The 16023-nt window shown below is 41.4% G+C and overlaps 1 protein-coding gene across 2 annotated transcripts in view; it reads right to left on the minus strand.

The window, feature by feature from the left end:
* Positions 1-13278, minus strand: part of PLCL1 (phospholipase C like 1 (inactive)) — a 369301-nt gene extending 356023 nt beyond the window's left edge. For both annotated transcript variants that reach the window (XM_059168493.1, XM_059168492.1), the window contains exon 1: positions 12933-13278. In XM_059168493.1, coding sequence (XP_059024476.1) covers positions 12933-13175 — 243 coding nt within the window. In that variant the 5' untranslated portion in view covers positions 13176-13278. The remainder of the gene's footprint in view (positions 1-12932) is intronic.
* Between the last annotated feature and the right edge of the window lie 2745 nt (positions 13279-16023).

The raw sequence follows: 16023 nt of genomic DNA on the forward strand, positions 1-16023 counted from the left end.
GTGAGTTCATACATGTAAAGTGCTTAGAACAGTGAGACATGATAACACTCAATAAACGTCAGGGGCTATTATGGTGGGAGTGTGGAAGGGGACATCCACATAACTCCTTTCAAATATGCTGAAACTTGTCACATGAGTAATTAAACTTACTTTTTCTAGCTCTAGATAGAAATCCAGATATCTAGATAGTAATTAAACTTACTCTTTCTAACTCTAGATAGAAATCAGCCGATGGGGTACCTGGGTGGCTCAGTCGTTAAGCATCTGCCTTCAGCTCAGGTCATGATCCCACGGTCCTGGGATTGAGCCCCTGTGCTGCTGGCTCCCTGCTCAGTGGGAATCTGCTTCTCCCTCTCCCAATGCCTCTCCTCACCTCTGCTCTTGCACTCTCATCAAATAAATAAATAAAATCTTTCTAAATTGGATAAATTTAAAAAAAAAAAAAAGAACTCTTTCTAAAAAATAAAACTACTATCAAAATCCTAAATCTTAACCCAATGGACTGTTCATATTTGTTAACAAAATATCATTCTGTTGAAAGGATCTTATAAAATTCATCTGAAACTGGAAAAAACCATCACTGTAGCCATTACTTAGTTGTAAAACTGGGATGTGATAGAATCATGGCCTCCAAAGATTTTTATGTCCCATTCTCCAGAACCTGTGAATATATTAGTTTCCATGGCAGAGGGAAATTAACACTACAGATGGGATTAAGGTTGCTCATCAACCAACTTTAAAATAAAAGATTAAAAGAGGAAGATTATCCGGGATTATCTGGGTTAGCCTAATGTTATCCCACGGATTCTCTAATGTGGAAAAAGGAGGCATGAGAATTCGAAGGGAGCAAGGTGGAAAATCAAAGGGCATGTGATGTGAGAAAGATTCTACCAGGCATCACTGGTTTTGAAGATGGAAGGGTCCATGATCCCAAAAAAGGATGCAGATTCTAGACACTAAAAGGCCAAAAAACAAAAACAAAAACAAATCTTCCCCAGAACCTCCAAAAAGGAACACGGCCCTGACAATACCTTGATTTTAGCCAAGTAAGGCATATTTCAGACTTCAGAACTCTAGAACTAGATGATAATAAATTTGTGCTGTTTGAAGCCACTAAGCTTGTGGTAATTTCTTACAGCAGCAATATATTTAGGGTTTCTAAAATGTAGGTTTGGATGAGTATGAAACCCAAACTCCCAATCTAAGAGGTATGCCAAAACAATCACCTTTGATCTAGTACTGTTTCTTAGATCCCTCTGACTTCCAACTTAAATGAAATGATGTATGGGGGGCGCCTGGGGGGCTCAGTGGGTTAAGCCGCTGCCTTCGGCTCGGGTCATGATCTCAGGGTCCTGGGATCGAGTCCCACGTCAGGCTCTCGGCTCAGCGGGGAGCCTGCTTCCCTCTCTCTCTCTGCCTGCCTCTCTGTCTACTTGTGATCTCTCTCTGTCAAATAAATAAATAAAATCTTTAAAAAAAAAAAAAAAAAGAAATGATGTATGGGCACCTAGCTCAATAAATGATGGTTGCTTTTATTGCAGAACAAAGCAAGGTTGAACCACCTTAAGTTGTTTTCTGCCTGGCCCCATTCCAACCAGATCAGTATGTTCTTAAATCACTGTTTTTTTGGAAAATTGGAGTATTGGAGTTGCAGGTTTAGTGAATAAAAGAAAATAAGGAGGAAAATTTCTGCCTTCCACCCACCTTAATGGGTGTGAGACCTAAAACAAGTTTCCACACCTCTCAGAGTCTCAATTTCCTCCTCTCTAGGGTTGAAATGATAATGGTAGCTATGTCTTATCACATTATCAGAATTAAAGATAATGTACAATCTTGATAATATTAGTGCCTGCTATTATTGTATACCATACCACGAAATCTTTAAAGAACCCTCCATTCCCTATTTATGGTATCACAGATAGTTCTCTACAATGGTGCCCTGGATAAATAGGAGAGATGGTGGACAGCCATACTTAGGAAATGAAGGGGTAAATTTAGAGAATGATCTCTAAGCTCTCCAATTCTATAATAATGTAATTGATAGTTAAGTAGTCTCAGATTGTTAGAGTACAAACCTGCGAGTTTTATTTTTCCCAACCATACTGTCTTGGATGCTCTTTTCCCTGGGTACTCTGATTATTACCAATAGCTCACTCAGACTCCGTAATGTTTCAATCTCTCTCAGTTATTAGAAGGGTTCTTTCAAGTTCATAAAAACTCAGTCCTATTCATTTATAACTTCAGTCTTGTGTTCAAAGTCCTCTTCTTTACCCCATTGCCCACAAGGCAAGCTAGAATGGCGGTTACAGTGGTTGGAGCTGGGGGTGGGTCTACTCTACCCACTTCTCCCTTTCTCTTCCTCTCTGCTCTTCCCTCTGAGGGATAGGAGAGGCCAAGGTTTTCCACAGATAGTCCCAGAGGGATGTTGCAGGCCTCACTGGGTAAGTTTTCTCTCCTCCTTAGGTTAACACTAACCTGGCCTTTGGCTCTCTCTGTGAGGCAGGCATCCAAATGCAGACTCTCTGGAGCTGCTGGTTCTCCACAGTGCCCTCCTTCCTTGCATATTCATCATCCTGGTGTTAGAGGTTTGACTTGGACACTGATATCTTCCTCTTACCCCTCACCTTGCCCCTTGTTAAGAGTCCCTCTACCCAAATGGCTTCTTTGGGTGGGGCACGAGCAAGATGCCTGGCCATCTTCTATAGTGTTCCCTTTCTCTATACCCAGCATCAGGGGGACTTCCAGAGAGACTGAGTATCTTCCAGAGAGAAGATGAGCATCAATCCCAATTTATATGGAGACTTGGTAGAGGCGAGGACTGTTGGATGTCACCACCATCACATATTCTTTCCAGTCCTTTTTCCTCTGCCTCAGAAAAGGTCATGAGCTCTTCCCCCCAAACCCCAATGAGGAATGTGAAAGGAACAGATTCTTCAGGAACCATCACACGTCTCCACATTACCTCCTCCCTCCCAGTCCTCCTCTCATTTAGCCTGGGATAGAGATATAGGTAGGGCTGTGGTGAAAGCAGCTTCTCTGTAACACCAGACCTGGTGGCTGAACACAATAGTTCATGGTCCCCTGAACCTATAAAATGTCAGACCTTTTGTTTTGAGTAATAGTTAATTCCAGCACTCCCAACTACGTCCATCTCATTACATTAACTTCTCTATTGGCCCATTTGTCAGAAGCCAGTCTTCTGTATTGGTGAGACTATCATGCTGAGGGTACAACAGTAAAGAATTTCCTTGGACTTTCCTGGGGCTGAGGCTAGAAAACCAGCAAAATAGACAAAACTCATCTTTAATGCAAGCATTCTGTCCAACAACCCTGACCAATCTTTCCTAGATCCTTCCCAGGAATGTCTCGCGCAAATGGCTTTGTGCCCAGCAATTACTGTTAGGTGTGTTAAAGTGTGAGCTATTAGTTAGTTAAAACACTCTCCAGAAGAACCAAAAATCCATCAAAATCCGAAAAACCTGAATTCCCAAATGAACAATTTCTGGTAGAATGATCCAGGTAAAGAGACATTCGTTAAGCTGTTTAGCTGTCCATTTATAAATACGGGCCCATCTGACTCCATTTCCCTCCACCACACCCTGATCCTTCTCCTTCTCTTCTCTCCCAAACTCCAAGACTCTCAACATCTCATCAAACATAACTGCTAACTCTTCTGAATATGACTTCTCATGACAAAATTGTCCTTGGATAAAGACTATCCCAAAAATCTGCTTTAAAAGAATGTGAACAAATATCTTATAGTGCAAATGTTGCAATAGGAAAAGAGAAAGAGAAAGCCAAGGTCCAAGGTCTTTTCAATAATTTAATATAACTGCAGGGCACCTGGGTGGCTCAGTCAGTAAAGCAGACAACTCTTGATTTCAGCTCAGGTCATGATCTCAGTGTTGTGGGATTGAGCCCTGCCTCATGCTCCACATTCAGTGTGGATTCTTCTTGTCCCTCTCCGTCTGCTCCTCCCCACTCCTGCCTCACTCATGATCACTCTCTCTCTCTCCCTCTCTCTCAAATAAATAAATACATAAAATCTTTAAAAATAATAACTTAACATAACTACAGATAGATAATAAAAACTAACATATGGATGTTTCAACAAAAGAGCTGACTATGCTTTTAATACCTAACTAGTCTCCAAGTGATGGGGACAAGTCTCTGGGTACCCCCTGGTCACCATACTGTATCTCTGAAGAGAAGAACAGACTCATTACCTTTAACACAATAAAGCAGCCATAAGCACAGTAATTTCTTGACATAATCATGTATTTGAATTTCCCACATATTGACTTTGGAATTTCTATCTCCCACCAAAAAAAATAAAATGAAATAAATGACTATAAACACTTCCAATTTAATGGAATTCCAAATATATATGGAATATATAATGGAATATATGCCAAGCTCCTCCTATGTGTGAAGAACTACACTTACCTCAAACATAACTGGAAGGAAATCTCAATCACACAACATCATATACACTACCACTTAACAAAATTACAACTTCCTTGGGTTAAAAACTCAAACGCTCCTTATTGATTTATTGATACTGGAAGGTAAAACTATCAAATTAGAAAATAAATTGTATCAAGTTGCAGTGATTAAGTAACAGGCCATTCCTCAGCCTGTGTTAATTTATACCGAAGCTGGATCACAAGCTGTGTCTCGTGGTAAGGGTGGTAATTCCGGTCAAAAAGTAAAATGCTAATAGGAGTTCCACCCTTCTCAAGATAAGGCAGAATACAATATTAATATAAAGTCATAGGTATGTTACATGAAAGGTTATAAAACTCTAAAAATGTATTCCAAAAAAAAAGTATTCAAATAATCCTTAAGAGCCTCCCAAAACTTTTTCAGAATCACTTCTTTAAAATTTTTGTTAGCTAAACTTAGTTTTTAAGGTAAGCATAAAATGCCATTTCACCCACAGTAGCTAAGGTTTAAATCAATATTATTTAAGAGGATGTATAACATAAAGATTAAGGCAACTTCTAGAGCTAGACTATTTGAGTTTATTTCCTGGCTCAGCCATTTGCTAGCTATGTGACTTTGAGCAAGCCACTTATCTCTCTGTCTATAAAAATGGAGATAATAAAAAATACTCACCTCGTGGTTATTGTGAGATTTGACTAAGTTAACACACGTTAAGCACTTAGAACAATGCGAGGCTATAATAGAAGTTACATGGGCTTATACTATTATTATAAAGAAAATGTCTCAATAAGAAAAATTTCTTCAAGATGTCACGTCTCTTCAAGATGTTTTATCTATTAGATAAACTTTTAAAATAAATATGTTGAATTATTAATAATATTTCTAAATATGTAATATTTAATTATAGAAGAGAATCAATCATTCCCAGTATCTTGAAAGAGTTCACCAAATGCTGAAGAGGTCTTTGCAACTTATATGTCAGCCTCTAGGGGGAGAACAAACTCCTGTCCTCCTCCACCTTGTCCTCCAAAAATTAGTCCTGATAATTAAGAAGCTACAAGTCCAAGGACAATGACGGACAATGTTTGAAAGCTTCGCTTCCAAAGGAGAGAAAAGTCAGAGTGCACATAGGATGTTGTTCTCTCTTTGTCCTGAACGCAACATCAAGAGTTGACCTATAAGGGGTCAGAATAGTGCCTTTTGCACTGGTTCTTCCAAAACAGGTGCCCTTTTTTTGAGCCAGACCCTAGGATTCAGCCTGAGTCAAGGGAGAACTTGGCAGGAACTCACTCTCCCCCTTCTGACTCCTTATTTTCTGACCCTAAGAGTTGTGCCCCTGAGCAACTCCCCTTGTTATTGGCTGTCAGATCTGGGATGCGGGGTGTAGGCTTAAGCACACAAGCTATTTGGCCAACTTTGGTCTGAAATCACTTGTGCCTTAGGGGAAAGTCCCTACAACGTGATCAGGCCCAACTCTCTATAGAGTTCTGCCTTGAAATCTTGGCATTCTTTTGTCTCTTTTTGCCTTACTTGTGTTGATCTCCCTCAACAACTCAAAGAGAAGGTGTTCTGCATACTCTCTCACAATCATTTCTAACCATCACATTGTACCACACAGGAATTCAAGTATGCTAGCTTACACATATTGCCCATGCTTCGTCTAATACAGATTCAGCTAGCATCTTTTAAAAGGCTCTTGAGGGCACCTGGGTGGTTCAGTGGGTTAAAGTCTCTGCTTTCGGCCCAGGTCATGGTCCCAGGGTCCTGGGATCAAGCCCCACATCGGGCTCTCTGCTCAGCAGGGAGCCTGCTTCCCTCTCTCCCTGCCTGCCTCTCTGCCTACTTGTGATCTCTGTCTGTGAAATAAATAAATAAAATCTTTAAAAAAAAAAAAAAGGCTCTTGGACAGGTCAACATGAAAGAATTAACAAGGTGATGTTATCTTTCAAAGGTGTTTTAATCTTTTGAATACAAAGTTGCATTGTTAAGGAAAAACACTGCTACGTACTTTCATAAATTTACAAATGTGATTTAAGAGATCTTTGGAAACTAAACACACTTTCTAAAATAGTTTGGTTTGTAGGTTGTTTTGTTTTAAATGGATTGCATTGTTTTTTATTTTAACCTGCCTTTCTTCTTCCTGGAGTGTTAATGAGAATATAAATAATGATTCCTTTCTATTCACCATATACAACCCACTTTCTCAAAGAAATGCTAGATTAATTATTAGCAAAATGAGTTAAATGGTACAGTTAAAAATAAACTACTATATTTCTCTTAAACACATCCACATGAGATGTTACAAATAAAATGACAGATCAAGTTCAATTTTAAATCCAAGGAACTATTCCAATACTTTGTCATACTATGATTTTGTTGCCATCAAGTGTTAGCTGAAATACATACTACATTGGTGACAACTTAAAATAAGAGAAAAATTATTGTTATAGAATAGAATTAGTGCTAATTTTCATGATCACTTTTCACATACTCAATAATCAGAATAAATTTTGTCTTTTGTACCCTTTTATAGGAACCGGGATGCTGAGATAAATAAGATTCAATAAAACTACAAATAAATGCTTTTGACATTATTAAAACACTTATCAAAATATAAGATTTTATAGAACTGACAGGTTTCACTATAATAAAGTTTACTGATTTCATATCTTTCTTTTAGATAGAAAGTTCAATCAGATTTTTCTCTCTTCCCATCTAATAACCAATGGTTCATTTATTGTTGTTGAGATCCCAACAGGAAACAAAACATTGCTTCTGCCTCTTGCTGCTGTTTAGTATTTTCAGTTGGACAATTGTTTCAAATGTCCAATCTTATACATATCTCAGTTGGGATATTACTCCTGAAAAATGGAATTATGTTTGATGTTCACAGTCATTCAAGCTGAACGAAAGTGAGGGAGGAGCAGGGGAGACTGAGCTACTCCTAGTCCACTGCCCGGCCAGTTGCACTGGCATTAGCTAGAGGCGGATTGTTTGTTCATTCACACTAAAGGCAAAGTCGGCTTCTCCTGATATCTTCTCATAACACCCTGCTGTGCCTGAGGTGTTATTTGGCAGTATATGTTCAATTGACATTTTACAGTACAAAATTTAATTACTTGTGTTCTCTACTGTAAAATGGAAAAAAAAACTGAAGGGAAAAAACCTATTTAGTCTAGATTGCAATGTATATGTCTCCTCTCAATGAATACATCATTAACTTACACTTTTTGAAACTTAAAACATTTTCCAAGAAGGTAAACAAATAGTGTAAATTCTGATAGCAATAGCAAACACTAATTGGCAGGCACTCCTAAAACCTTTCATCAAAATAAGACAAAGGTCTTTATCTAAATTTTATTCCTAATACTCTTACGAGGTATTATAAGAAACCAGATCAGAAAGGCACCACAATGAGAGGCAACCACTTCTAAAGCAAAATGTGTTCCTGTTTCTATGGCAATTTCAGGGAAAGTAAACACTGTAACTGAAGTTGCTGGGATAATAAACCAGATCAACCTAAGAAGTTCAATGCTATTTATACAGCTGAATCATACCTTGAGAGAAGCATCCCCGACTGAAGGCAGGCTCACCAGAAAGGCTGGTGGCTTTTCCAAAATTTACCCATAAGTTGGTTATTTGGAAATTTTAACACATATTTCAAAAGGCAATTTAAAAAAAAGTCTACAAATGCTGATTAATTCCCAACCCAATCTACAGAAGGCTATTTAAGTTATGGTGTGCCTAACAATTTTATTTTTCAATCATACTTACTCATCCTTCATCGCTGTCATACAAAACGCTTTCAGAGCTCCAACTTGAAAGCCCCTATTTCATCACCCTCCTGGGATTCGACATATTCCTACGCCCCAGATACTTGTTCCCTTTCTGTATCAGTCTAAAAGAGAGTCCAACCCCTCACAAATATGACTGTTGGTAGGGACATGGGAGAGGTGGCCTGGTGTAACACAATGGATGTGCACTCCTTTCATGGACGACAGGTAGAACACCTGCCAAATAGCTCTGCATTTCAAAATACAGCGCAGGCCTCCCAAAATGACCAAAGACAGAAAGCTCTGTCATCCCTCCCTAGAGTCATCCACCTCCAGGTGTTCTGGGTTGGGAAGTGGGGGAGCAGAGAAAGGATCATTTCCCCCACAAGCCACAGGGCCCAAGATTCAGACTCTTCTGGCATCACATGTTCATACTGGATTCACAGGTTGTGAATTGAAAGTATTCACGGATTGCGGACTCCCTGCCTCTGAGGGTCAGCATGAGAGCACATGTTCTGGAGTTAAGCCCACACGGGTATGAATCCGAACTCCACATTGTACTAGTAGCCTTCTGTGCCTCTTTTCTCCACTTTAGAGGGTTTGCTGTGAGGATTAAGTGACATGATGTATAAAAAGCCTCTAGTTTAGCACTTGACTCATAGTAGGCAGAGTTTGGTAAATGTGAACAAAACGCCTCTTGCCCCTCTGAGGATAGTCACAATTTTATGTGTCAACAGGTACCCAAGGCGTATCTTTGACGCTATGGCTCAGAAACCCCCTATAGCAGTCCCACAATGAACATAACAAGATGAGGACGGCATAACACAAAATAATGATACAAAAAACACCAAAGCAGTTACTTTAGCTACTTTGGTGCAGGTATCAGCACCTCATTTCCAGCTCCGGTCTTCCTCCCACAAACCTATGTCCATGAGATCCAAAGGATGATTTTTTTCTAGAAAACTCATACATAAGTAGAATTGAAAGGAAAAAAGTAGGACCCTTCAACATGTTACATATAATGAAAGAAAAATCAACTGCTATTCTGAAAACATGTATGTATCTCAGTTCTCATCATCTAGTATAAGAAATGAATTATGCTGCTTTCATTTCCAAAATATCACGGAGTTTAAATACCATAAACTACAATTTAAAGTGTTAAATATTTAAAACTTATAAGGTTGATAGCAAATATTAGATAGAAAAAGGCCTCATTTCTTAAACAGAAATATATTCATATGCAGAATAGTACGTAATTGTTAGATATTATCAGTCTTGCATGTAACTAACTTGTCATTTTAAACCACGAGTCATCAAGAAGCAATTAAGATGTAGTCTATTGCAATATGATGGTATGCAACAATGCACTTACCAAAAACATGCATCACTTTTCAGCGGCAATGCTATCAAATATCAACCCACAAAAAACACAGGGGAAAAAATGGATGGGTTAAAGAAAACCTAGTTTAAGTCTCCTATTAAATTTTTTAAAACTTTAGACTTGTGGGGTGCCTGAGTGGCTCAGTGGGTTAAAACCTCTGCCTTCGGCTCGGGTCATGATCCCAGGGTCCTGGGATCAAGCCTCGCATCCAGCGGGGAGCCTGCTTCCTCCTCTCTCTCTCTGCCTGCCTCTCTGCTTACTTGTGATATCTGTCTGTCAAATAAATAAATAAAATCTTAAAAAAAAAAAAAACTTTAGACTTGGCATATAAGGGAAGAAACACTATAGTAGAAAGAAGACTTTACAAAGATGTGTAAAGATAAATGTTGTTATTGTCTTCATCAGCTCAGAAGGAAATGTTTTCTCAACTAAAACCATGTTTTTACAAATTAGAGAGGGCAAATTTACTGAAAACATTCTTTTATTAATATGCAAGACTTTATGTTATTAATATACAAGATAGTCTGTTTCCTGGCATGATAGAGGAATGCACTATTCTGATTTGTCTAATATTCAAGTTAATAGAGAATTAGCAGTCAAATAATTAGAATAGAAACAATATCCTAAACTGAAAATAATTTAATATTTGATGATTCACAATCTTTCAGGGGCTCAGAGCTATGATCATAAATATGAATTATCACTATGTGAAGGCTATTTGGGGCAATCAGAGAAAATTTAATAGCTTGATTAATGTAAAATGTACTAAAGCCTTTCTTTTCTGTGTATGTTTTAATGCAAATAAAAAGAATCCTTGGCCAAACTCTGAAGAATGCATTTTTCTCTCAATATAGGCCACATGCTATATATTTCTTATATGAACTAGACCTTTTTTAGAGACTCTCCTTTTTACTTTGCTAAAGTGAAGCATGGGGCCGCAGATTCAAGATGTAAACAGAAAGGTCCTTATCTCCGAGATTGTGTGGAACAGAACCCCATCACCTGCTTCTTTCCCTATTGGAAGGGAATAAAGTTCTCTGAGAACAGACCCTAAGGACCCATACCCATCAATTCACCTTCCAGTTTATTCCCGAAGATTAACTGACACATCACAATGATTTTGGACAACCCACTGGGAATCAAAAACATTTGGAGCAAATTTGAGAATATGAGGCCTGTAAACTTTAAATTTTATTATATAAATCAAGAACGTCAATAACTCACCACACATATATACAGATACATATGCTTACATATGCATGGAATATTTCTGGAAGGATACTTAAGAAAGTGTTAGCAGCGATGGGGGCGGACCATGTAAGTGGGAGTGTGGAGTGGCTGGGAGTCTTCCCTTCGTGCTCCTTTGTAACATTTGATTTTTTTTTTTAATCATATGCTTATATTACTTTTTCAATAAAACCTAATTTAAAATAGTAACAACAATGTGCTTCATTTTCTAGGATCTTTAATTATAAAGGCCATTTATTAAATGCTTATTCTACTATTAAATAGGAAAAAGATTAAGTTGATACTCTGTTGCCTCCCTCTTTTTTCCACAAAAATAAACTTCAAAACAAAAGAAGCAAAATTACTCAGCAAGGGCCTTTTTGAGAATATGAACCAGCACATAATACAACTTAAAAACTGCAAATTGAGTTGCAAGAATTTGTATATTCCTTACACTCTGTTACTTTTATTTTTTACAACACTAGAGAGCCCACTGTTTTTTATGGTGATATGTTTTAAACTATCGTTGGGCGTTTGTTTTCACACACACAGGACCTCATGTTTTATCAATATCTTAGAATCCAAAATGTAATTGTTTCTTAATTGTGCTGTTTCAAAATAATATGCTTTCTGACTCCTGGGTTAAAAGAAAAAAAAAAGTGATCATTTCCTTGTTATCTAAATTCACACCCAGAATAGCACATTCCTTTTCACATAATCTAAAAGGCACAAAATAACAAAAACTACTATAAGTCATTTGCAACTACCACCCACTCTTCTTTTTATATAGAAATCTTCCTGTTGGTTTTAAACTTCCATGTGTCAGTGTTGGGGAAAAGCCTAGACAATACTTGGAGTTGGGTGGATGTACCGTGAGCACAGCCTTCCCACAATGGCAATGTAAGTTTGAGCCTAAGAAAGAGACATGCATTATGAGGTGGTTACACAGTTTAACCTTGAACAAGGGTCTTGAATGTATTAGCACACCAAGTAAACTGAAAATAGAAAGAAGTTTCAAGTCCATCTTTCACTGTCATCTTTGGAATATATATATATATATATATATATATATATATATAGTCTGTATGACTACATATATACATATATATATTTTTTTTTCATACAGACTACTTTCTCTACCAAAATCAATTTTAATCTCACATGTACATGATTACTCACATCCATTTATGCCAAGACGCCCTTTTCCAAACCCGGGGGGGAGAGCGACTTCCAGGATACCTTAACACATGTCATGCATCCAAAAGATGAAATTTCCAACAGGAAGTAAGCCCCAAGTGGAAGGAAGACAGAAAGAGATAAGGGAGAGAAAGGCTTACAGATTTCTGGCCAAACAGATGAAGAGAAATCTTGTCTGGTGGTTGAGGGGTGGGGAAGCATCTTCCCTGCATGCAGCGGTAACCACAAAGACCTGGGATGATGCTTGGGGGATTCATTGCTTTCCGCTCGCGCTTTCTGCAGTGCAGAAACTCTGGGCTCCACCATCGCTCTCCGCTTAGCCGGAGGGTCCACTGAAAACTCTGCTTGTCTGCAGGGAAAGTTCACGCTTCTTGGGATTTCGGGACCGTCTGAGTCTTTGGGAAGGGGGTTGTTTGGGTTTGGGGTTTTGGTTTGTTTTTTGGTTTTTGGTTGTTGTGGGTTTTTTTTGTTTTTTCACTTGAGGATAAACCGTGCATTTCCTTTACTGTGCTGGGGGAGGGGGCGGAGGTGGGGGGAAGCTAACCTTTCTCTAGAGAGCAATGCACAACCATCCCGCGGTCTGCATCTACACTGACTCCTTCCTTCTTCCTTCCATCAACGGCTTAGTGAAGCTTTCAGAGAAAATGAGGGAAAGCATCCATCAAAACGCAAAGACGCAGAGCGGAACTTTTCCTCTGCTGTCAGGGGGGGAAAAAGTGACTTCTGCTTCTCACGGCCAAGAGCTGAGTCTGGGAACCTCCGGACGAGGAAGGAAGGTCTGGTAATGAGGGAGGCGGGAGAAAACAATGCGGAGCCCGCGATGCCTCCGGACACCGCGCATCCTGGCCGGATCCCCGACGCACCGAGCACCCACACCCACGCTCCCGGGGCGGCGCGGCCTCGCTTACCTTGATGATGCTGCTGCGCCGGGGGGTCGCCCGCACGGCCTCCAGGAGGCCCGCCTCGCTGTCCGCCGGGGCCCCCGCGGCCCCCGGCAGCGCGACCCCGCTGCGACGGTCCCTCCACCGGCCCCCGGGGGCCCCGGCCACGCCTTCTCCGGAGGCGGCGTCCGGACCCACTCGGGGGTCGTCTTCACAGCCGGCTGCGTCGGGCGGCGCGGGACCCTCCCTGCCCGCGGCGCCCTCGGCCATGGCCGGCGCTTCGGGCTCTCCGGGGGAGACGGCACGCCCGGCAGCGGAGTCCAGCCTCTGGGCACGAGTGCGCTCCGGCACCCGAAGGCGGCCCCGCCAGACTTTGTTTCACCGCCCGGGGGCGGCGGCGGCGGCAACTTTCTGGAGAGGAGACATCGCTCGGCTGCAGACGTCCGCGGGCTTCGGTCCGGGAGGCCGGCGGTCCGCAGGGGGACGGCGGCGGGAGCGGGAGCGAGATGCGGGCGGGAGGGAGCAGAGGCGAAAAGGAGAGGGAGGCGTCCGAAACGCGCTGCAGACGCCCGCTCCGCGCCAGACAAAAGGCACCCGGCGCCGGGCCGGGCGGCCTCGGAGGCCGGGACGCGCGCGGCCTGGGGGGAGGAGCGGGGGTGGCCGGAGCCGGACGCCCGCGGCCCGTCGCACCCGCCACCTGCCCGCGGAGCGCGGCGCGGCGGCCCCAGGAAGTGCGGCGGCGGCGGCGGCCTCCACTCCGCTCTGTTGTGACAGGGAGGGAAGACTTGTTTTGACAGCCCGTGGGGATTGGCAGGCGCCGGAGCCTCTTAGGAGCCTGGCGTCGCCGAGGAGGGGTCGGCCCGACCAATCCCCACTGCGAAGGGGTGTGCCCGAGCGCGAAGAATGGAAGAATGTGTGCTGCGGCGCGGAGCCGGCGCGGCCCGGCCGGGGGACTCGGGCGAAGGGTGCAGCGCGCGGGTGCGCACCCGCCGGCGCTCCGCGTCCGCTTTAGGAAGTTTAGATCTTCGAAATGGGCCTGAAGAGGCCACAAAGCCCGGGGGCGGGGGAGGGAAATCTTCGGCCCCGCAAAGCCAAGCAGTGTGGAGGAGAGGGGTGCTGAGCCCGAGTGTCGAAGTGCTGGAGGGTGACGGAGCGCAGCTTCGCACCATCAGGGCTTTGCAGCGTCTCCTACCAACCCTTTGAAGTCTAGTCCACGGAGAGGTAAACGACGGTGTGTCCTGCGGCCCTGGAGCTGAATAATTCGATTCAGGTTTCATTAAATGCTCTTCCATTCCTTCTGCTCTGCAAATAAACATAACAGGGCAAGGGAATCAGATTAAAAAAAAAAAAAAAAAAAAAAAGGCGAGGGTAGCGGGCAACTAAACCAGCTAAATCCCTCTGGAGAGTGTCTCCTAGCAGAGCATGGATATGCTGGGAGTTGGTGAAGTACAAAATGAGGTGGGGGATTTAGCCTATCCTAAAACATCCCTATTTGATAACGGTTCAGCTTCCTCCCTCCAGATAATCCTATATGAACATATTTTGCTCGTTTCCAGCAAGTTAGCAACCAAGAAGAGAGATCTTTAGATAATGCAATGTCACTGAAATTTAACCACAGAATGCTCAGGTAGATGTAAAAGATGGCTGTGAGGTTCCATAGCAGGACAGAAGATGATGATTTCGTTTAAATACTTTCTAGTACCCAAATCTATATTAAACCTTATTTATAACATTAGTTACATTTTAATTATATTATAGCATTAATTATATTTTAATATTTTAATTACTAATAATTTGATAATTTGAGATGATACCCATTCCTTTGGCTGGCCAAGAACATCAGAAATACTTCAGGCTTTTAGACCCAGAATTTGTTAGAATTTCAGAAGTTTAGAGGCTCAAGGAGATTAAGGGATCATCTCAGGCTGCCTTTTTATTTTACAGAGGAGTTGAAGGCCTGGGAAGCTTTAGTTTCTTGTCTACTACTTAGTGCAGGAGCTTAAATTAGAATCTGCTACTTAACTCCTCCTGTAATCTCCGCTACTTTATCTCCCTCCTCTGGGTCTGCAAACAGTCAGAACTGGATAAGGCCCTTGGGAAGTTTCAGACTTGACATTTGCCAACCTTTAGGTAAGTCTGAGAAACCTCAAGTCTACCTTTTCTTTAAATATAAATGCAGCCCAGTAATGAATGTACTGTAGGTTAGCAACCTCTGGTTTTAGAACCAACACCACCCTCTAGTGAGAGTCTAAGAACTGCATCTGTAACAGCAAATAATCTCTTCTTTCCCTCTTATATGTTAAAGACAGAGAAACTCAAAGTTTCCTTTTCAAGTGACCTGCCTTTATTACCCCCTAGAAGACAGTAAAAGGGCCCCCAGACTTAAAACAACCATGCATGTCTTTCATCTCCACTAATTAGTTCAGGGGATCTGTTCCTCTCTTGTACAGGAAATATCTTTACTTGCTATCCTCACAAATATAACCTATTTTAAGCTATCTTTTTTTTCTTTGATATTCAACTATTACTATGGTTTACTTTTGTCTTTATATGGTTATTTCAGAGCTTCATTTTTCTTTGTTACCTTCACAAAAATTCCATTCTTGGGTTGTCCTCCAAAAAATGTAAATGGCAGTTATCTTACTCATTATCTTGTTCTCCAATATTAATACTATCTACAAAGACTTCCCATCCTACTGGCTTGTATATACAATTCTGATAATGTTTTTTAAACTATTAAAATTAGTGTCACCTTATTAACATTTAAAGTCTGTGATCTTCAAAAAAGAAGCAGCGGCAAAAGCAGCAGCAGCAGCTGCAAGAACTCATAGCATAAAAGCGTACAAATTTTTTTGTTTCAACTAGATGCTATCTAGTTGAACTTTCGCCTCTTCTCTCCTTTAACAGACTTCTCTCTCACCCTTATGTAGAGGCAAACACACACACACAGTCTCAGCTTCTCTCTCTTTCAGACTCTCTCTCTCACTCACACACACACACGCACACACACATGCACACACATACACACCTTGTACTAAATCCTTTGTTCTGAGCCTCTGTTCATAAAGGCTATTATGCAATTCATTCTGCTTTGAGAAAATGGCTGGACCCTAGTCTA

Source organism: Mustela lutreola, chromosome 3 (genome assembly GCF_030435805.1).
Source record: "Mustela lutreola isolate mMusLut2 chromosome 3, mMusLut2.pri, whole genome shotgun sequence".
Lineage (NCBI taxonomy): Eukaryota > Metazoa > Chordata > Mammalia > Carnivora > Mustelidae > Mustela > Mustela lutreola.